Source organism: Mytilus edulis, chromosome 1, assembly GCF_963676685.1.
Source record: "Mytilus edulis chromosome 1, xbMytEdul2.2, whole genome shotgun sequence".
NCBI lineage: Eukaryota > Metazoa > Mollusca > Bivalvia > Mytilida > Mytilidae > Mytilus > Mytilus edulis.
This window is the reverse complement of record NC_092344.1, coordinates 54,106,087-54,128,797: the sequence shown is the minus strand read 5'-3', so window position 1 is coordinate 54,128,797 and position 22,711 is coordinate 54,106,087. Positions and strand designations below refer to the sequence as shown.

The 22,711-nt window shown below is 33.2% G+C and overlaps 1 protein-coding gene across 2 annotated transcripts in view; it reads left to right on the top strand.

Annotated features, from left to right (window-relative positions):
- LOC139513994 (DNA ligase 1-like) overlaps positions 1 to 22,156 on the top strand; it is a 59,341-nt gene extending 37,185 nt beyond the window's left edge. For both annotated transcript variants that reach the window (XM_071302859.1, XM_071302860.1), the window contains one exon: positions 22,001 to 22,156. In XM_071302859.1, coding sequence (XP_071158960.1) covers positions 22,001 to 22,066 — 66 coding nt within the window. In that variant the 3' untranslated portion in view covers positions 22,067 to 22,156. The remainder of the gene's footprint in view (positions 1 to 22,000) is intronic.
- The last annotated feature ends 555 nt before the right edge of the window (positions 22,157 to 22,711 follow it).

Sequence of the window (22,711 nt, the reverse complement as noted above, 5' to 3'; positions counted from 1 at the left end):
GTTGATTCTTAATTTTTGGTCCCGTTTTCAAATTGGTCTACATTAAAGTCCAAAGGGTCCAAAATTAAACTAAGTTTGATTTTAACAAAAATTGAATTCTTGGGCTTCTTTGATATGCTGAATCTAAACATGTACTTAGATTTTGATTATGGGCGCAGTTTTCAAGTTGGTCCAAATCAGGATCCAAAATAATTATATTAAGTCTTGTGCAATAGCAAGAATTTTTCAATTGCACAGTATTCAGCAATAGCAAGAAATCTTCAACCGCACAGTATTGTGCAATAGCAAGAAATTTTCAATTGCACAGTATTTCACAATAGCAAGAAATCTTCAATTGCACAGTATTGTGCAATAGCAAGTATTTTCAATTGCACAGTATTGCGCAATAGCAAGAAATTTTCAATTGGAGTTATCTTTCTTTGTCCAGAATAGTAGTTGAATCAACTTAAATCATTGTTTTATACAATATACAATGTATATTCACTTTTACTACCAACTGATAAATTAAAACAATCTTTACCATTCAGTGATAACAAGCACTTTTTTTTACATTTTAATATTTTATGATGTATTTAAATGAGTAGTTATTGTTGCAAACTCCATTAGAAATTTGAATTGAGATCAGTTTTGGAATAAAGGAAAGGGGGATGTGAAAAAATAATTGAGGGGGGGGGAGGGGTTCAATTTTTCTCATTTCAGATCTAGATTTCATAAATAAAAAGAAAATTTCTTCAAACATTCTTTTGAGAGGATTAATATTCAACAGCAAAGTGAATTGCTCAAAGTCAAAAAGCAAATTTTAAGTTTATTAGACCACATTCATTCTGTGTCAGAAACCTATGCTGTGTCAACTATTTAATCACAATCCAAATTTAGAGCTTAATCCAGCTTGAATGTTGTGTCCATACTTGCCCCAACTGTTCAGAGTTCAAACTCTGCGGTCGCATAAAGCTGCACCCTGCGGAGCATCAGGTTTTTATTTTGAGCCCTGTTTTCAAATAAGTACATATTCAGGTTTGAAGGTTTCAAAATTAAACTTCGTTTGATTTCAACTAAAATAAAAAAAGTTTGTGGTTTTATTTATATGCTGAAAATAACCATATTCTTAGATTTTGGATATCAGATCATACTTGGTAAATTAAATGTCCCACTTAAATTTTTTTAGATTTTTGACCACATTCTTATTGTGGGTATCTAGTTTAAAAAATGTGTGGCGTGACCCGGCCAACCAACCAAGATGACCACCATGGCTAAAAATAGAACATAGGGGTGAAATGTAGATTTTGGCTTATAACTCTGAAACCAAAGCATTTAGAGCAAATCTGACTTGGGGTAAAATTGTTCATCAAGTGAAAATATATCAGCCTTGAAACTTTCAAATGAATAGGACAACCGGTTGTTGGGTTGCTGCCCCGAAATAAGTAATTTAAAGGAAATTTGGCAGATTTTGGTTATTATCTTGAATATTTTTATAGAAAGAGATAAACTGTAAACAGCGATAATGTTCAGCAAAGTAAGATCTACAAATAAGTCAACATGACCAAAATTATCAGTTGACCCCTTAAGGAGTTATTGTCCTTTATAGTCAATTTTGACCAATTTTTCGTAAATTTTTGTTATCTTTTACAAAAATCTTCTCTGAAACTCCTGGGCCAAATTTAACCAAACTTGGCCACAATCATTATTGGGGTATCTTGTTTAAAAATGTGTGCCGTGACCCGTCCAACCAACCAAGATGGCTGCCATGGCTTAATATAGAATATAGAGGGGAAATGTAGATTTTGGCTTATATCTCTGAAACCAAAGCATTTAGAGCAAATCTGATTGGGTAAAATTGTTTATCAGGTCAAGATCTATCTGCCTTGAAATTTTCAGACAAATCAGACAACCTGTTGTAGGGTTGCTGCCCCCGAATGAGTAATTTTTGGTTATTATCTTGAATATTATTATAGATAGAGATAAACTGTAAACAGCAATAAGGTTCAGCAAAATAAGATCTACAAATAAGTCAACATGACCAAAATTGTCAATTGACCCCTTAAGGAGTTATTGCCCTTTATAGTCAATTCTTCACAATTTTCATAAATGTTTGTAAATTTTTGTAAATTTTTAGGAAATATTTTCCACTGTGATTACTGGGCCAAGTTCATTATAGATAGAGATAATTGTAGCAATAAGAATGTTCAGTAAAGAAAGATCTACAAACACATCACCATCACAAAAACACCATTTTGTCATGAATTTATCTGTGTCCATTGATAATATGCACATAGACCAAGGTGAGCGACACAGGCTCTTGAGAGCCTCTAATTGGTTCTTATCTTGAATACTATTATAGATAGAGATAAACTGTAAACAACAATAATGTTCAGCAAAGTAAGATCTACAAATAAGTCAACATGACCAAAATTGTCAGAGAACCCTATGGAACGCCGGAACTGTCTTATAGTGTAAATATTTAATGTGTTTTGTCGCTTTGTCTTTACGTCCTGTCGTTTTTTCGTTATGTTATGTGCAAATGTCTGTATTTCATGACACGGCATCTCTGTGTTATGTCAAATTAGTTTTTTGTTTGTTCAAACAGTAGTATGATTTGTCATTGCTAAAGTTTGTTGTGTACAATAGGCATTACATCATGCTTTTACTACTATATATTCTGTGAATACTTCGAAACTTATGATCAACCACCTTTACATTCTCTCATATTTTATCTATGTTCTGTCTATTCTTCTTTTACGTAAGTCAGTTAAAAATTGCGTTCTGTCTCAAAAGTGATTGTTATGCCGAATGTTCTAAAGGTTTTGTTTTGATACACCTTTGTTCTATGTAAACCTAATGATATTATAGTCTTTTGGCGTTATGTTGTGTTAATACATATGTATCTCCAGTGAAAAACACAATACATCATGGTATTATTCCTATGCGTTTTGCCAAACAATTGATACTCTCTGTGACCATTCATTACGTCATGTGCAAATGCCTTTTACATTATGTGCAAACAACTTATACGTTTTGTGCAAACCTCGTTTACCTTATGTGTAAACATCGTTCCTCCTAAATCAATTATTACTATAAAGACTTACCAGAATTGCAAGTACGATGCTGCCACCGGTCACAAGAATCAAACTGCAGTGCCTCCTGTCTGGGACGCACGTGCACGTCACACACAACACAAGGATACACAGTAGACATAGTAAATGCATGTCAAAGGTTACTTTGCTTTTTATAATTTTAATACCAAGCCATAAATGTCTCATTTTTGTTTGATTTCAAACCATAGACAAAACTTACCAATCAATTTGTCAACAACAACAAATAAAATTGAGAATGGAAATGGGGAATGTGTCAAAGAGACAACAACCCGACCAAATAAAAAACAACAGCAGAGGGTCACCAACAGGTCTTCAATGTAGCGAGAAATTCCCGCACCCGGAGGCGTCCTTCAGCTGGCCCCTAAACAAATATATACCAGTTCAGTGATAATGAACGCCATACTAATTTCCAAATTGTACACAAGAAACTAAAATTAAAATACTGTGAAAGTACTTTAATTCGTGGGTATCAATTTTCGTGGTTTGAGCAATATTTACATGTTCGTGGGTTTTTAAATTCGTGGATTTTAGTTTTCTAAAAAAAAAATACTTGAAAAATTAAAGCCTTTCGGAACGAAGAATACAAATACTAATAGTCTGGATTGAAGAAAATTGCAAAGTAAACATTGACAAGTGTAAATCGTAGTGACAACACTAATTAACCCAAGATTAAAGACCATCAAGGGTGTTAAAATGGCAATTAAACTTCCCAATTGTCCCACAAATATCTTCCCGATTGTCCCACAGAATTTCACTACCTTTTTACCTGTAATTTCAAAAAGTGGGACAATCGGGAAGACACCGTTAAAATTAGGCCATAAACATGTCACCTAAAGAAATCAGTAACATAAACAAATGCTATAAACGTATCTTGAATTGTCAAATAATTCTTATCAAAATCAAGCCCAGCACGAAATTATTATTTCCCATATGTACGAGAACTATGAGGATATAAAATGAACACTTTATCATACTAGCATATTAATACCGGAAATCTGGCTTTCGTCGATAAAAAATATTTTTTATGAGAATTAAAAGATCAAAAGTTGTGCAGTTTAGGTTATTAAAGATTAAATGGGTATAATCCTGCATGCAGTTGTAGTTCTGTGACTGCTATTAGAGTATTATCAGATTTGGGGTTATTCAATATATTCTGTAGATCATATCAGTAGTTGAACCTACATGGGATCTTCCCATGTCTTGATTTGGACAATGGTTGTTTTATTTCGTTGGACACTTAAATTCGTGGATAAAGTCATCCACGAAAACCACGAAAATTGGTACCCCACGAATAAAAGTACTTTCACAGTAATACAAGACTAACGAGGCCAGAGGCTCCTGACTTGGGACAGGCGCAAAAATGCGGCGGGGTTAAACATGTTTGTGAGATCTCAACCCTGGTGTAATAATTTTTCAGTAATACATAAATTTCTCTCGTTAAAATCTAAGACATTGTTACATACACGAGCGAATCGTGACAAGGGAACGTCACCATCTAAAAACGGATAATTAACGATAGGAAATGAAAAATCATCCCTTTTATCATAAATTTTAGTATTCAGCTTTCCATTAGTGATATAGATATCAAGATCGAGAAAAGGGCAGTGGTCAGTGTTAGTATTAGCTTTATTTAAAGTAAGTTCAACAGGATAAATTTCATTAATATACATACTGAAGTCGTCATTATTGAGAGCCAAAATATCATCCAAATATCTAAAAGTATTATTAAATTTGTTTATCAGATGTTGTTTCGATGGGTCTTTGCTTATTTTTGTCATAAATTGTAACTCATAACAATACAAAAACAGGTCCGCAATAAGTGGTGCACAGTTAGTCCCCATTGGAATTCCGATAATCTGACGATATATGGAATCCCCAAAGCGAACAAAAATGTTATCTAGTAAAAATTCAAGGGCATATATAGTATCAAAGCATGTCCAATTAACATAGTTTTTTTGTTTATTGCTACTAAAAAATGACCTAAAAGAGTTTGAACATATATATTCACATTCTGATTTTTTGAATACCTGTTTTGACTACTTTTACTAACAAAAACACGACACACGCTTATGGTAAATGAATGAATAGGCATTCTCTATGATATTTACTTGAAAGAAACATTTGCCTTTCTCTGATTGCTCGTTAGTGTTGAATTATTCTAAATTCAGAGACAAAAGTAATCAATCTGGTAATTGCTATGATAACAAATTGCTGTTAATTGAAATCCGTTAAGTATTATGATATATTGCATTATGATACAATTAACAGGTTTCTTTTCAATTGTTATGCAAATAACTAATCTTAAAAAAAATACAGTTATTCTTCAATAATACGAAAATTATTTTTAAGTGGGGCGAGTTTTTATATTTTAATTTTATATCTAAATATTATCGTTTTCCATTAAGTGGGGCGAGTTTGCAGGAGTAATATTAAACATGCTTTAACCAATTTCACATGTGGGGCGATTTTTTAAAAAGTGGGGCGAGTTGGTGATCCAGGTTGGGGCGTTTTTTTTTAAAGTGGGGCGAGTTGGTGAAAAAGTGGGGCGACTTGCCAGTGGGGCGACTTGTCCTTCTTCCGTTTACCCTATGTCCAAACATAGTTTACCTTATTTGCAAACACCTATTGCGTTATATGCAAATACCTATTAAGTTATGTATAACAACTACATCATTATGTGCAAACACTATTACGTTATGTGCAAATACCGCTTACATTGTGTGCAAACACCAATAACACTTTGTGCAAATGCCTATTACATTATGTCCAAACATCTATTACGTTAGGTGCAAACACCTATTACGTTATGTCCACACACAAATTACGTTATGTGCAAACACCTATTACATTCTGGTAAGCGCTTTTTGACACAGATTAAAACGGAACGCATCAGTGATATACACTTTGAAAATTAAAAAAAAAAATAAGTTTTAGCTTTCTAAAAAGCTCTAAACTACTTCGCTGTATTCTTTTTCAAGGTAATATCCATTGGATGCTGAATGTGAACTGAAAGTTAAATATGTGCATCGGGTGGTTGATTTAGTATTGGAAATGTAGTATTTATATAAATTGATTGATATAAAAATGTTATATAAATATTTAGTTTTTTGTTCTACTTAAAGAGTGGGCGTTATACATCCATTCTTTTTATATTTTGTTACTTTACTTTAAAATTAAAATATTTACAAATATATAGACACGATTCTCGAGGTGTGTCTTTCTGGAGGTGTGCCTAGATTAACAAAAGTCATAAAATACATTTAATGCATTTTTGAAAACATTGTATAGGAACATTTTTTAGCAAACAAATCGTGCATATTGCAGATTAGCAATGCAAATAAAGACGTATTTTAAAATGATTGATATTTCAATTTTCATTTTCAATTTGTAATATATGCATAATGAAACGACCATAAATTAATAACATTTGATCTGAAATGTAATACACATAGTTAATTTTCTGGCATTTAATGGCTTAATATTCTCAGAAGAGAACAGTCTGTAATAATTTATCTCATTTAAGCCAATAGTTGTTGCTGAATATCAGCCACATCATGAAGCAAACAAACAGAATTTATATGCGACAAGTTATTATTTCAAGAGGGCGTGTATATCGACTGAAACTAAAAACTTTCTCTTAAAAAAAAAAAAAAAAAAAAAAAAAAAAACTTTAGGTCACCGTACGGCCTTCAACAATGAACAAAGCCCATACTGCATATTCAACAATAAAAGGCCCCGAAAAGATTATGTAAAACAATTCAAACGAGTGCACTAACGGCCTTATTTATGTAATGTTCTCTTTCATCTGCACCGAGCGGGTCATTTCATAGGTCGCCATATCATGCATACATAATCATATGCATATGGTTTTGGAAGGCGCCGAATAACATTTATGAATTATAGACTTTTGACAAGGTCAACACATTATATATGCGTCTATTCAGATTATATTGACCGAGGAAAAAGATATTTTTCCGCCATCTCTTATCTTGTATTTGTTTTTTGAATTAGCAGGGAGTTTTGGCAAAACTGAGTCCAGAGCCCCCTCTTAATCAAACTGCTTTTAGAACCAACAAACGCAGCTCCATCATTTTCAAACATTCTGGTTCCGCCACTGGTCATTAAATGAGAAATCAAAAAGAGAAAAAAATTGTTTGTTTATCTAATGATATCTTAATGAACAACTTCTCTATTCATTTTACATCGGATGACCGGAAGGGCATTAATGTGTATTGCTGTCGCCTATATTTCCATTACGTAACCTTCGTTTTGAGATTGTAACCGATCTATAAACATGATAATAATAAATACGCGGACATTATTCAGTGCAAAATTACATTCCTTATCACTTGTTCTTAATTCATTTCAAATGGATACTCCTAAAAATATTTTTTTTGGAACATAAATTAATGATATGAAAATGTCGTTAAACTCGTAAGAAACATAAATAAAGTAAAAAAATCTTTAATATTTATACACACGTACAGAAAAAAAAGTGTTACCGCATGCGGAATAATATCTCAAGAACGTTTGCAATATCCCATGGAGAGTTATCTGTCTTTGCTCCCCCTCTCTGCGTTGGACATTGAATGTTTTGCTGGAAAATATGAATGCCCACTCAAATTCAATCTATCAGAAAAATCCAATTATTACAGAAGAGTGTCCACCATGCACTTGCACAGCACTATAATTAATATAGTGCTATAGAATTATATACAAATGGATAAAAATTATATATACATGTCACTGTAATTTACAAATATTAAAATAATGTATAACAAAAAAAACACAGTTTACTGATTTGTATCACTTCTACGATGAGGTTGAATTTATCATCCACGCACAGAAAAAATATATATCTGTACTTTAATGTCACTTTCAGATAAAGAGATGTGATTTGGTTTTCTGAGACAAGTGCTTGTGACCGTCTTCAAGAACTTGCGGTCATCTGATGTTCAGTACTTCAGTACTTTGATTAATATCTTTGACATAAAGATGTTCTCAAAAATTAATAAAGCATAACAAGGGTTTTATATTTTTTACAAATGTCTTATTATCCTTATTTTATCTTGATTCATTTTGAGAACTCAAATCGTATCAATGACATACTGCAAGATTTTTGAAAACTGATAGTTAACTGGCAATTGTTTCATGGTGCTTAAAACGGATGAACAAGAGGGTTCCGAAATTCCAACAATACAAAACATGACAAGTGAACTTTCTTAATTTATAATCACTAGCAGGAAAATTACAGAAGAATTTAAGCCTTCTCTATCGTGTTAAAGTCTGTTACAGTGTCTTTTCGTTATATAGGTGATTTTTTTTTTAAAGAATTTGGACTAAATATGTTACGTCGATTTCAAGGCGAACAAGAATACATAAATTCAAGATTGTTTCCGCACTTTGAGGATAATTTGGATTAAATCATATGAAATTCATGCCTCGCTAGCTATTAATAAAAAAAAACCCGTCTCGCTTTAACAGTAGCCGAGAAAAGATGGACCGATATATCTAAAAATGGCAATATTAAACTGTCAAAACATATTTTAGAATGATAACACTTAGATCCAAAAGAATATATTTGTATGAAATTTTATATATTTTTCAAAATACGATTTCTCAAAACAATGATGTGCAGCAAATCCCTTTTATGATCATTTGGCTAAATTGTGTATTTAGCTATATTTATCGAACCATTCGCGTGCATAACTAAACGCATTGAAGCTTACCGTATATCCCGCAATAATATTCATTGAATTTATGACTCGCCGTTTGGAAAATAGGTCGATGTTTCTAATTTATACGACGATATTCGTTGAAATATTGAACAAAAAGATAAATTCATATTATCAACTGTGGAATAATGTATTGATTATAAATGTACTTTGTCGGTAAACGTGAAATTTATTTGTACGAGCTTTAGAAACACAGGACGAAAAGCGAGGCTTACCGAATTTTCTCCTGTTTCGCAGCGAGAACTAATACATTTTATATTTCTGACAATGTACATATATTGTTTACAATTTACACCTGGTATTTGAGCATAATTGTTTAAATCTTAACCATTGTCTCTGATTTTTACAATTATTGAAACGTGGACTCGAAGAAAATCCCAAAATGAACTATTACCCAGAAAGAATATCCATATTACCGATTGATCAACGTGGAAACGGGTAGCAGGAAAATTTATTTTTACATGTACAAACAAAGCAAAAAAGATGTTATTTGTATACAATAACTAGCTAATTGCAGGATAAAAGCGAATTACTTAACTGTAACCATTTTCTTTCAAAACTTGTGCAAAATTAAATGGGGTAAAAAAATAAATAGATTAGATGACTATGCGGTATGGTTTTTTTTGTTAAAGGCCATAAGAAGATCTATTGTTATTTATTTCCTTGTCAGTTGGTCTCTCGTGGAGAATTGTCTCATTGGCATTTATACCACATCTTTTTTTTATAGATAGTCAGTTTTTTCTGAAATTCAAAGGGAAAACTATGTTCTGATGACCATCTTAGCAACGAAATTATTTATTTCTTCTTATAGAAAACAGAATAAACGATATGCATATCACTTATAAAAAAAAGTAATAGAAGAAAACAATTACAATTTACTAGAATATGTATTTTTTTGTATCGTTCTTGATGACACGGTTCGAAAAGTTACCGGACCAAATACGGATAAATGAAAGTCATTATCTGGAGTTTCAAGTTGCGGGATTTAATTTCGAGTTTGGCCCATGAAGGTGAAACAAGGCTGATAACCCTTTCATTCAGAAAAAAATATGTGTATACGTCATTTTTGTGGATTACAGGATAATGCAGTTTTTAATATGAAAAAAAAAGGTTTTTGTTTTAGAAATTGCAGCTTTTTGTTACACCCTTCTACCTGTCTGATCCAAAATCGGATCAAATTTTTCCAACATTCCTGTTAGTTTTAAAAAAATTGTCAGGTAAGAGGGGTCACCTGATAACCCCTTTTCAGGACACTGTTATGGCCAGAAATCGCCTTTAAATTGTAGCCAACAAAAGACACAAATCAATTATAAAAATTAACAAGATTTATTATACAAATGTTTACAAGAAGTATTTCACAAATATTACTGTCAACTTAACTGTCAAAATATGAGTCCAATCTTTTATCTATATCTGTATCCGGATATCTTTCGGAATCCAATCTGAATATTACGGTCACAATCCAGTATGATGTTGTTTGTAGAATAAAAGTGTCAATCCAAATGCTATGAATATTAATGTCTTTCGATGTCTAAGTCTAAGTCCAAGAGTGAGAGTTTAACTTTAGTGTCTGTATATATATAGTTGTCATGGAAGATTCTAGAACAGTCTATAATGGAACATCATAGAAAGTTACAACAGAAGTTTCTAGTAAAATGTAGAAGTTTATATAACGCATCTTTTATTAGGATCATTCTGGAAAGTTCCAATCATTCTGTAATTGTTCCAGTGATTTCTAAACTGCACAGTTCTAAGATTATTCTGTAAACAACTATCAGGCCACGCAACACAAATCAGGCCAACATAAATAAATGCAATAATTACAATATCATAACACCTCCCCCCTTAAAAGAAGTTTTAGTGTAACAAAAACTTATCATGAATAATATGAACAAAAATACACAGTATATATTACCAATGTTATTTCAACTGATCGGGCGGAGCTTACGTTTTAATTTGCATGAGGACAGTCGATTTGAAAATGTGTGTGATTACGATGATTGCCGTTATAGTTATTACTGATTTCTGATCACTTATCAGTGACATCAAAGGAATTTACAAAAGAATGACTGGACAATGCATTGATGAGTGTATCCAAAAACACCTATCTATAGATAGACTGGTTTATTATAAACGAACTGGATAAACTCCGCCCAGTTAAGTGAAATAAATTGAGTAATACAAAGTGTTTTAATAAGCTCTAGATAAAGCATCTGCTATTACATTATCTTTACCCTTAATATGTTTTACAATTACATCATATTCCTGTAACAATAAACTCCACCTAGTCAACCTCTGATTCTTGTTTCTCATTTTATGTATGAAGGTGAGAGGATTATGATCAGTACAAACAAGAATAGGATATACAGTGGGATTCAAATATACATCAAAATGTTGAAGTGCCGACAACATTGCAAAACACTCTTTTTCAATAGTTGAATGATTTTTCTGATGTTTATCTAATTTCTTGGAAAAATATGATATAGGTTTCTCAACATTATCATCTGTCTCTTGATATAAAACAGCTCCAATTCCTACATCGCTTGCATCAACAGCAAGTTTAAATTGTTTTTCAAAGTCTGGAGTAATCAGAACAGTAGCAAAATTTGAACAAAATTTTCTGTAAAATCCAATCATGCCTAAATATCTCATAAGTTGTTTTCTATTTGTAGGAGGAGGAAATTTGGAAATGGCTTCCACTTTAACCATAATAGGTTTCACTTGACCTTGGCCAACTCTATGCCCTAAATAATCAACAGTGGCCTGACAAAATTCACTTTTACCAAGATTAATAGTCAAATTTGATTGTGACAATCTATCAAAAGTATCATACAAATGTGTTAAATGCTGTTCCCAGCTATCACTACATACAATTAGATCATCAATATAAGCATAACAACAGTTTAAATCTTTTTACATTATTGATCATTCTTTGAAATGTAGCTGGTGCACTTTTCATGCAAAATGGCATTACAGTATATTGAAATAAGCCATCTGGTGTAACAAAAGCTGATATTTCACGAGCTCTCTGTGTCAATGGAACTTGCCCATAACCTTTCAACAAATCAAATTTGCTCACAAATTTTGCTTGACCAATGTTGTTAATACAATCGTCTATCCTTGGAATCGGATAGGAATCAGATTTTGAGACTGAATTTACTTTTCTGAAATCAGTCACGAAACGAACGGTTTTATCTGGTTTTGGTACAAGGAGACAAGGAGAGCTCCATTCACTGTTACTCGGCTCAATAATATCATTGTCAAGCATATATTTAATTTCTTTTCTCATAGCTTCAAGTTTGAGTGGATTAAGCCGGTAAGGATGTTGCTTAATTGGAGAAGAATCTCCTACATCAACATCATGACAAACAGCAGTGGTTTTGTTTGGCACATCTGGAAAAAGATTTTTAAAAGTAAATACCAAAGTTTTTATTTCTTCTCTACGATCAAAAGATAGATGTGCAAGTTTTGAGTCTAAATTTGACAAAATTTCTGAATTTTTCAATCTAACTGTCTCTTCCAAAGTTTAAGAACTAAAAGGTGGTTCAACTACATCTGGTTTGTCATGATTGTTCTCAAATTTAACAATGCCTAAAGTGGCAACTGGTTTACTCTCACATTCATAAGTACGCTCAAAATATGGTTTTAACATATTAATATGACACACTCGGTTTTGTTTACGCCGACCTGGAGTTTTTACAATATAATTCAAATCATTGATTTTACTCTCTATTGTATAAGGACCACAATATTTAGCCTGTAAAGGATGTCCAGGGACTGGCAAAAATACAAGTACCTTATCACCAGGCTCAAAAACTATCCCTGGCATCTTTATCATACCAAATTTTCATCTTGTTCTGTACATTTTGTAAGTTTTTCTGAGCAATTTGACAAGCAGTATATAATTTTTCTTTAAATCTAGATACATAGTCTAAACGATTCAAGTCAGTATGTTCAGTAAGCCACTTTTCCTTAATCAATTTTAACTGTCCCCTTACAGTATGGCCAAATACCAACTCAAAGGGACTAAATCCAAGGGATTCTTGAACAGCCTCTCGGACTGCAAAAAGTAGAAAGTGAACTCCATCATCCCAGTCTCTGTTCTAATCATGTTCTTCAATGTTTGATGAAAACGTTCTAAGGCACCTTGAGATTCTGGATGGTACGCACTTTATCTATACTGAGCAATCCCTAACTGGTACACGACTTGCTGAAATAAACCTGACATGAAATTTGATCCCTGGTCGGACTGTATAGACTTAGGAAGTCCTACTAATGTGAAAAATTTGATAAGTGCTTTGACGATAGTAGGTGTCTTGATATTTCTTAGCGGAATAGCCTCAGGAAAGCGAGTGGATGTACACATGATTGTCAATAAATACGCATTTCCAGTTTTGGTCTTTGGTAAAGGTCCAACTCAGTCAATTAGAACTCTGCTGAAAGGTTCGCCAAAGGCTGGAATAGGCAGAAATGGTGCTGGTGGTTTTTTCTGGGTAGGCTTACCAACAATCTGGCATATATGGCATGATTTGCAGTATTCTGCGACATCATTTCGAAGTCTGGGCCAGTAGAAATGCTGCAATATCTTAAGGTGTCATGGGCAAGACCAATAATTTCTTTCCTATAAACTTTAGGCACCACCACTTGGTATACCACTCTCCATTCCTCCTCTGGGGTAGCATCAGGAGGCCTCCACTTCCTCATTAAAATGCCGTCCTGATGGTAATAGCATTCGGCCACTTTGTCTGCTTCTTCCTGTGGTTGAGCCCTCTTGCGGAGCTGAAGAACCTCAGGGTCTTTATTTTGTTCTTCGAATAAATTATTTCTGTCTAATGAATGGCTGTTTACATCTGGCCATGGCATAATAACATTCTTGTTAACATTATGTGGTCTTATTATGGCCTTTTCTGAGGTACCAGGACCTTCAATGTTGGCTAGGAAAGTGTCAGAAAGGTCCATTTAATCAAAGTGGTTTTCTTGCAAATCCTCATCTTGTTGTTTTCTAGCCATCGCCCTAGTGACAACACAAGCTGGATACAATTCAGCATCATCTTCTGGTAATTTAACATCCACCACCGGTTCACTGGTAACAATTGGTTCAGCAACCACTTTGTTCCTAGCTAGATCATTTCCTAGCAATAATGTAACACCCCTCAACAGGGAGATTAGGACGAACACCCACAATAACTGGTCCAGTTATCAAATCTGACTTCAGATAAATACGATGGAGAGGAACATCTATACAACCTAACTCTACACCTTGTAACAAAACGGAGGCACCAACAGAAGTCTTCTCGGACAAAGGCAACACACCTTCTAACAATAAGAAATATAAAAATAGACTGAGAAGCTCCAGTGTCCCGTAAAATCTTAATAGGCTGAAGAGTGGTATCATCAACAACAGATATAAAGCCATCAGACATAAAGGGTTTATATTCCTCCATGTAATCACAAAAACTGGACTTAAAAGCCTGACTCGCAGGACATTCCAACGTACTGGTAATATAAGGTGTCGTACAAGCACTGGACTTCGGCTTATTATCTCGTTCATTCTTCTTCTGGAGTCTAAAACAATCAGCCATCAGGTGACCATTTTTCTTACAATAAGCACAAATCAGTGACTTCTTCTCAAAAGTATCAAATTTTGGACTAGACATTATAACTGGACTGACTCTTATTCTGTGCAACAGGCTTACTATCAGTACGCTCAGTGCTTTGATTTTTGTAATTTCCACTTGAAGTATTAATATTTTGACCCTTGAAACTTCTTTTATGTGAAAGGGTATAATTATCTGAAATTACAGCTGCATCATGTATTGTCTCAACAGTTTTGTCGTCTAAATGTGTTTTTAAGTCTAAATGAAGACATTGTTTGAACTCTTCTTAGACTAATAACATCAATTGTCTTAGGTTATCAAAATTGTTATCTGTTTTCTTTGAAGTAAGCCATTTATCAAATAGATTTTCTTTTTCCCGAGCAAATTCCACATAGGTTTGTGAATCAAACTTTTTATAAGATCTAAATTTCTGTCTATATGCTTCTGGTACTAGCTCATAAGCTTTCAAAACTTCCTGTTTTACCGTGTCATAATCGGAACTTTTTTTTAATGGAAGTGCGGAGTATATTTCTTGGCTTTACCCTCAAAAACACTTTGTAGCATTGTAGTCCAATACGGCTTTGGCCAATTCAAATTACGAGCAATTTTCTCAAACTGTGGATAATATTTATCGACTGTTTTTTTCACAAAATCTGGGAACATAACGTATATTTTTTTCTGCCTCAAAATAATCTGATTTTGACTGGTTGCTTTCTTCTTTGACCATTTCAATTTTCAGTTTTTCCATCTCTAGCCTTGCTCTCATTTCAAGTTCTTTTAATTTAAATTCATCTTCTTTTTCTTTCTTTTCCATTTCTAACCTTTCCTTCATTTCCAGTTCTGCTTGTTTTAATTTAAATTCATGTTCTAATTCAAGCTGTTTTAATTTAAAGGCATCTACATTTTCGACTTAAGTTCAAGAGCCTCTTCACCTAAAATTTCTGCGTCAACTAATTTGTCTATAACCAAATTTTTTATAATTTGTTTTCTCATAGATACTTTAAAATTTAATTTCAGATGTTTAGCAAGTAACAGTAATTCCTCTTTCTTTAAATTCTCAAACCCCTCCAGGTCTGGCGTTTTCAAAAATTTACCGGCATCAAATGCCATTTTGTAGAATTTTGTTGGCTAGTTATAATAAAAATTACTAAACAAATTTTGAATAAGATAATTCAGTATCCCGGTTACGGCCAGAAATCGCCTTTAAATTGTAGCCAACAAAAGACACAAATCAATTATAAAAATTAACAAGATTTATTATACAAATGTTTACAAGAAGTATTTCACAAATATTTCTCCCAACTTAACTGTCAAAATATGAGTCCAATCTTTTATCTTTATCTGTATCCGGATATCTTTCGGAATCCAATCTGAATATTACGGTCACAATCCAGTATGATGTTGTTTGTAGAATAAAAGTGTCAATCCAAATGCTATGAATATTAATGTTTATCGATGTCTAAGTCTAAGTCCAAGAGTGAGAGTTTAACTTTAGTGTCTGTATATATATAGTTGTCATGGAAGATTCTAGAACAGTCTATAATGGAACATCCTAGAAAGTTACAACAGAAGTTTCTAGTAAAATGTAGAAGTTTATATAACGCATCTTTTATTAGGATCATTCTGGAAAGTTCCAATCATTCTGTAATTGTTCCAGTGATTTCTAAACTGCACATTTCTAAGATTATTCTGTAAACAACTATCAGGCCACGCAACACAAATCATGCCAACATAAATAAATACAATAATTACAATATCATAACAACACCCACCCGTCTCAACACGCCTTGTCAGGGACGGAGGAAATATTAAGTCTTAGGAAGGTTATTCAGAATAATATTCACAACTGTTAAAGGAAATGAACGAAAATAAAATCTTAAACATTTTGTAGGATTTCTTAGCTGCTACATGAATCGTGGGCGACGTCATTACATTTGTAGCATTAATCTAGTACACGTTCTTGCTAGATGAAAACCCTACTGGGAGGGTAATAACAAATCATCCTGCTTTCTTGTGAAGAGCTGTCACATTGTCATTCGTACCACATCTTCCTTTTTATATTGTATTGTTCCTTTCGGTTGCACCTCTTGAAAACTTAAGTCGTGTCTGTATATTTGTTTCAATTTTCAACAAGTAAAGTAAACACATTTTCAAAGAATGGATGCATAACGTACACTTTTAAAGTAGAGCAAAATAATTTCCCATAAAACTAGATACATTGTATGTATATAGCATTTTTACACCAATCAATATAATTAATATAAAAATCCACAGTTTGTTAGAAAGGTCAAACTTTTAATTTTCTTCATTTTCAAAATGCATATCATTGATGCGTTTTGTTTTAATCTGTGTCAAAAAAAACAGTTTATCAGAACGTAATAGGTGTTTGCACATAACGTAATAGGTGTTTGAACATAACGTAATAGGTGTTTGCACATAACGTAATAGGTGTTTGAACATAACGTAATAGGTGTTTGCACATAACGTAATAGATGTTTGGACATAATGTAATAGGCATTTGCACATAACTTACATGGTGTTTACACATAATGTAAGCGGTATTTGCCCATAGTGTAATAGTGTTTGCACATAATGATGTAGTTTTTATACATAACTTAATAGGTATTTGCACATAACGTAATAGGTGTTTGCACATAACGTAAACGATGTTTGCACACAGGGTGAACGATGTTTGCACATAAGGTAAACGAGGTTTGCACAAAATGTATATGTTGTTTACACATAATGTAAAAGGCATTAGCACATGAAGTAATGAATATTCACAGAGAACATCAATTGTTCGGCAAAACGCATATGAATAATACCATGATGTTTTGTGTTTTTCACTGGAGATACATATGTATACAACATAACGCCAAAAGACTATGATATCATTAGGTTTACATAGAACAAAGGTGTATCAAAACAAAACCTTTAGAACATTTGACAAATCAATAACACTTGAGACAGGACGCAATTATTAACTGACATGACTTACGTAAAAGACGAATAGACACAGCATAGATAAAATACGAAAGAATGTAAAGGTGGTTGATCATAAAGTTTCGAAGTATTCACAGAATATATAGTAGTTACAGCATAATGTAATGCATATTTTACACAACAAAGTTTAGCAATGACATATCATACAATTGTTTGACCAAACAAGTTACTAATTTTACATACCAAAGAGATGCCGTGTCAGGAAATAAAGACATCTGCACATAACATAAAGAAGAAATGACAGGACGTAAAGGCAAATCGACAAAACACATGAAATATTTACACTATAAGACAGTTCCGGCGTTCCATAAACCCCTTAAGGAGTAATTGTCCTTTATAGTCAATATTGAACAACTTTTTATCTTTTTTGTAACTTTTACAAAAATCTTCTTTTCTAAAACTATGGGCCAAATTTAACCAAACTTGGCCACAATCATTACTAGGGTATCTATTTAAAAAAAAGTGTCTAATGACTCCGCCTACCAACCAAGATGGCCGACATCAGTAAATACAGTAACAGGTGAGCGACACAGGCTCTTGAGAGCCTCTAGTTTTTGTCGAGCCTGCAACTTTTGTTGCAGAAAGCTCGACATAGGGATAGTGATCCGGCGGCGGCGTTAGCTAACTTTTTAAAAGCTTTATATTTTAGAAGGTGGAAGACCTGGATGCTTCATACTTTGTATATAGATGCCTCATGTTACGAAGTTTCCGTCAGTCACATGTCAAATGTCCTTGACCATATTTTCATGGATCAGTGACCACTTGAAAAAAAAGTTCAGATTTTTTTTAATGTTGAATTCTCTCTTATTAGAAGTAATAGGATAATTATATTTGGTATGTGCGTACCTTGCAAGGTCCTCATGCCTGTCAGACAGTTTTCACTTGACCTCGACCTCATTTCATGGATCAGTGAACAATGTTAAGTTTTGGTGGTCAAGTCCATATCTCAGATACTATAAGCAATAGGGCTAGTATATTCGGTGTATGGAAGGACTCTAAGGTGTACATGTCCAACTGGGACAATACCCCTAATGCGCCTTCAAATGAGGAACACAAAAGTCACGTGTAAACAAAAAATCTCTGTGTAGTGATATTTGACACATTTCTATGATAAACAAATGACTGAGCTGAACCATTAGTGTTAATTTAAAAAGTAAGAGAACACAGAATAAATGTGTAAAAACCATGGAGCTATTAAATGTGTTCAAAGTATTAAAATTTCAAAGAACTTATTGTGTTAAAAATGGGATTTTTTACCATGAGGAGCCACATCGCAAAAGGATACTCGGGGTTTGCTAAATTACGGAAAAATGAATCACACTTCGTACCCCGAAAAGTTAACCACATATGTAAAAATGTCTCAGCTTCGAAACAAGCCATCATACATACACAAGTTTACGATATAGGCTGAGCAACAGAAGAAAACGTTACCATTACGGCCTATGGAGAAACAATTGCGCATATTGCCCCAACTGGCAGATGTCATCTGACCTTGACCTTATTTTCATGGTTCAGTGGTTATATTTAAGTTTTTGTGTTTTGGTCTGTTTTTCTCATACTTTATGCAATAGATCTACTATATTTGTTGTATGAAATGATTGTAAGGTGTACATGTCTAGCGGGTAGATGTCATCTGACCTTGACCTCATTTTCATGGTTGAGTGGTCAAAGTTAGGTTTTTGAGTTTTGGTCTATTTATCTAATACTATATGCCATAGGTCAACTATATTTGGTGTATGGAAATATTTTATGATCTATGTGTCAGTCGTGCAGGTTTTATTTGACCTCAACCTCATTTTCACGGTTCATTGCTCAGTGTTAAGTTTTGTGTGTTGGTCTATTTTTTTTAAACTATAAGTAATAGGTCAACTATATTTGTTGTATGTAAGCATTAGTAGCTGTACATGTCTGCCTGGCATGGTTCATCTGACCTTGACCTCATTTTCATGGTTGATTGGTCATTGTTTGGTTATCTTGGTTAATGTTAAGTTTATGTGACAGTTTTTAATAAAGCTTTATACTTAGGACTATCAACATAATATCAATGATTAGTAAAGAAGGCGAGACATTTCAGCGTGTGCACTCTTGTTTAATTTGGTCTGTTTTTCTCTAACTATAATCATTATGTCAAAGGTTTCATGGTTAAGTTTGTTTCTTACATACTACACGCAATAGGTCAACCATATTTAATGCATAGATTGATTGTGAGGTGTACATGTATGTCTGGCTCATTATGGTTCATCTGACCTTGACCTCATTTTCATGGTTCATTGGTCAGTGTTTAGTTTTCTTGTTTAAGTCTATTTCTTAGAAACTAGTAAGTAATGGGTCAACTATATTTGAAAAATTGAATGATTGTAAGGTGAACATGTATAACTTGTTTGGTTTATCTGAGCTTGCCCTCATTTTTTACCGGATTTCGACAAAAATGTCCGTTATTGATTTTGGGATGAACGGCGGGCGGCAGCCAAATGATGTCCGTGCATTTACTCATGGACCGTTCAACCAAAGATTTGAAAATTTTAATATGTTGGTACTGACAAAAAAAAATGGAGATCAAGTTAATAATGGCGAATTTTATTTTTCCTTTGAAGGAGTTATGGTTCTTGAAAGATTGAAAATGGCGTTTCCAGTTATTTCCTTGCATTTACTCATGAACATTTCAACCAAAGTTTTTCAAATTTTTGAATGTTGTTACTGATGACAAAATGGAGGTCAAGAAGGATAATGACAATTTTTACTTTTACCGTTCAGGAGTTACGGTTCTTGAAATATCGGGGGAAAAATGCGTTTCCAGTCGTGTCTGTGCATTAACTCATAAACCGTTCAACCAATGCTTATAGAATTTTAATATGTTGTTACTGATGACAAAATGGAGGCCAGGTTTGATATTCACGATATTCACTTTTACCGATGAGGAGTTATGGTTCTTGAAAGATTAAAAAATTGTGTACCATAACTCGGAAACGTCAAATCTAAAATTTATAAAAAAAGGGAGCTCACTTTAATAAATATTAACAATTCACCAAAGTTGCTTGCAAATTGATTGAAGCATTTTTGAGTTAATGTCCGACATTTTGACGACGGACGGACGGACAAACCCATGCTGTATCAAATATTCAATCATAATTCATATTGAGAGCTGTTTAAGCTTAAAAGTTGTGAGTTGTGTATTTACTGTTCAGGGTTTGACCTCTGCAGGATAGTCTCTCTAACAGCCTCTTGTTAGACGCAACTCCACTCTCCAGTTGCCTTATAATTATGGTCTATGAACACAAAAAATAATGAGGCTTTCCAATACTGTTTTGGCGTGGTTGCATGGTGATTGGCTCCGGTAGTCTGTCACTGAACCACATCGCCTCGGCATATTTTCAACGATATCGAAGGGATCTGATAATTCTAATGCAGATTGGTACATCTCATTCCAAACTGATGAACTGTACACTGTAAAATGTGCTCCAAAACTACATATCTTAGAATAGACTGAGTATTACAAATTCAAAAGTAAAAATCTTGTAAAAGATACAAGTAACCTTCCGATTTTGTCATAATCTCCAAAAAAAATAATTATTTTGAAACCAAATGTCGTTATCTAATGATATTTCATCAATTAAAAAAAGTGACAACATAGGTGTTTCCTTTAACATTCAATTTATAAATTTTTATTTTGCCATTTCTTTTTTTGCATGCCGAATCAAAGATTCAATGTGCACGTGACGCAACTTCGGAGCTACGATCTTTTTCTGAATGCTTCATCAACACTTGTAACTAGGTTGTCAAACTAATATCCGGGATAGACGGAAAAAAAACCAACAGTCTCCGATTCCGATTGACTAACTCATCTCTCTCTCTCTTCTTTTTGTTTTTTTGTTTTTTTTGGGTTTTTTTGTGTGAAAACGACGTGGATGCACGTGCTGTCGTGCCTCCGGGTAGCTACGCCCCTGAGGGTGCATTAAAGTCGTTAACTAAGCGTCTTTTAGAAATAAGTCACTCGCCTAGTAGTAGTTATAGTGAAGCGTTTTATTGTACTATCAACATAATATCAATGGTTAATAATTACATTGCATGTATTTTTCCTAATATTACGTTATTTTGATTGGCTAACAGCAATGTCGCGTCCTTCTGAAATTGACATTCATTACACAATGCAATTTAACAGTCGATTACACGAGGTTCCACAATAAAGTGCACAGGTAAATTAAATAAAAACATGATAGAAATCGTGTTTTCATGATCCTAGATAATAAGTACTTATAAGTATGAATGCTTCTGTTTGTAATTTTATAGCGTTGTAAAAGCGTTGACCGTGCGCACATTTTTAGAATGAAGCGCTTCCGGTAAAAAAAATATACAAAAGGCTTAAATAAGCAATTCCGAAATCCTCATCTCCAATTAAAAATTCCATCGTTTGTGGTTGAAAAAGTTGACCACATATTGTTGTGTGTATTAAAATTTCTGTCTTTTCAAATACAATTTTTTTTTCAGAAAATTTCTGTAACCAACACATTAATTTAATGTTCGCAATTACTTATTTTAAACTTATTCATCATTTCAAAATGATTTTTGTTTTCAGAAACCAGCCTATTTGAAGATGTTGAGAGGAGATGAAGAAAAAAAAATGGTTAAAACTTTATCATAACAATTTTGATTTGAATTAAAGATAGTGAAAACAATATTTTATTTTTGAAAATTATATCTTAAACATTAAAATACGACAGTTTTATAAGAATTGGAATCTTGAAAAATCTTAAGTTACTTGTGTGTGATCTTGGGTTGAGTATATGAATGGATGAATGAATGAATGAATGAATGAATGAATAAATAGTTTATTAGAGTGCAACCTGAATATATACAATATAATTTACATTGAGTATTGACATAATGATTCAGCCAGCCAAATAGGCTTATGATGCATTATCATGTTTTAACTTTAAATATTACAGATATAAGAAAATGAGGTCAAAATTATAACATTTAAAAAAATGTAGACATGCGTATACTTCGATATAAGTTTGGTATTAGCATTTAAGAGTACTGTAATGGCTTCGTTTGGAGGTAGCTCATCAATGTGAGTAGAAGGTAACTCCCGTAACAGTCTGTTTCGTGCATCAGTTTAACGGTCAGAATAGATGGGGAAATGTGTTTCATCTTCGATCGAACCTGAATTACACAATTTACATATATGCAGATTAGGTGGAATGTTTCTGTAACGACCTTGTTCAATTTCAAGTGGAAAAGTTCCAGAACGAATCGTTGCAAGTGCTGAACGTTGCACCATTGATAA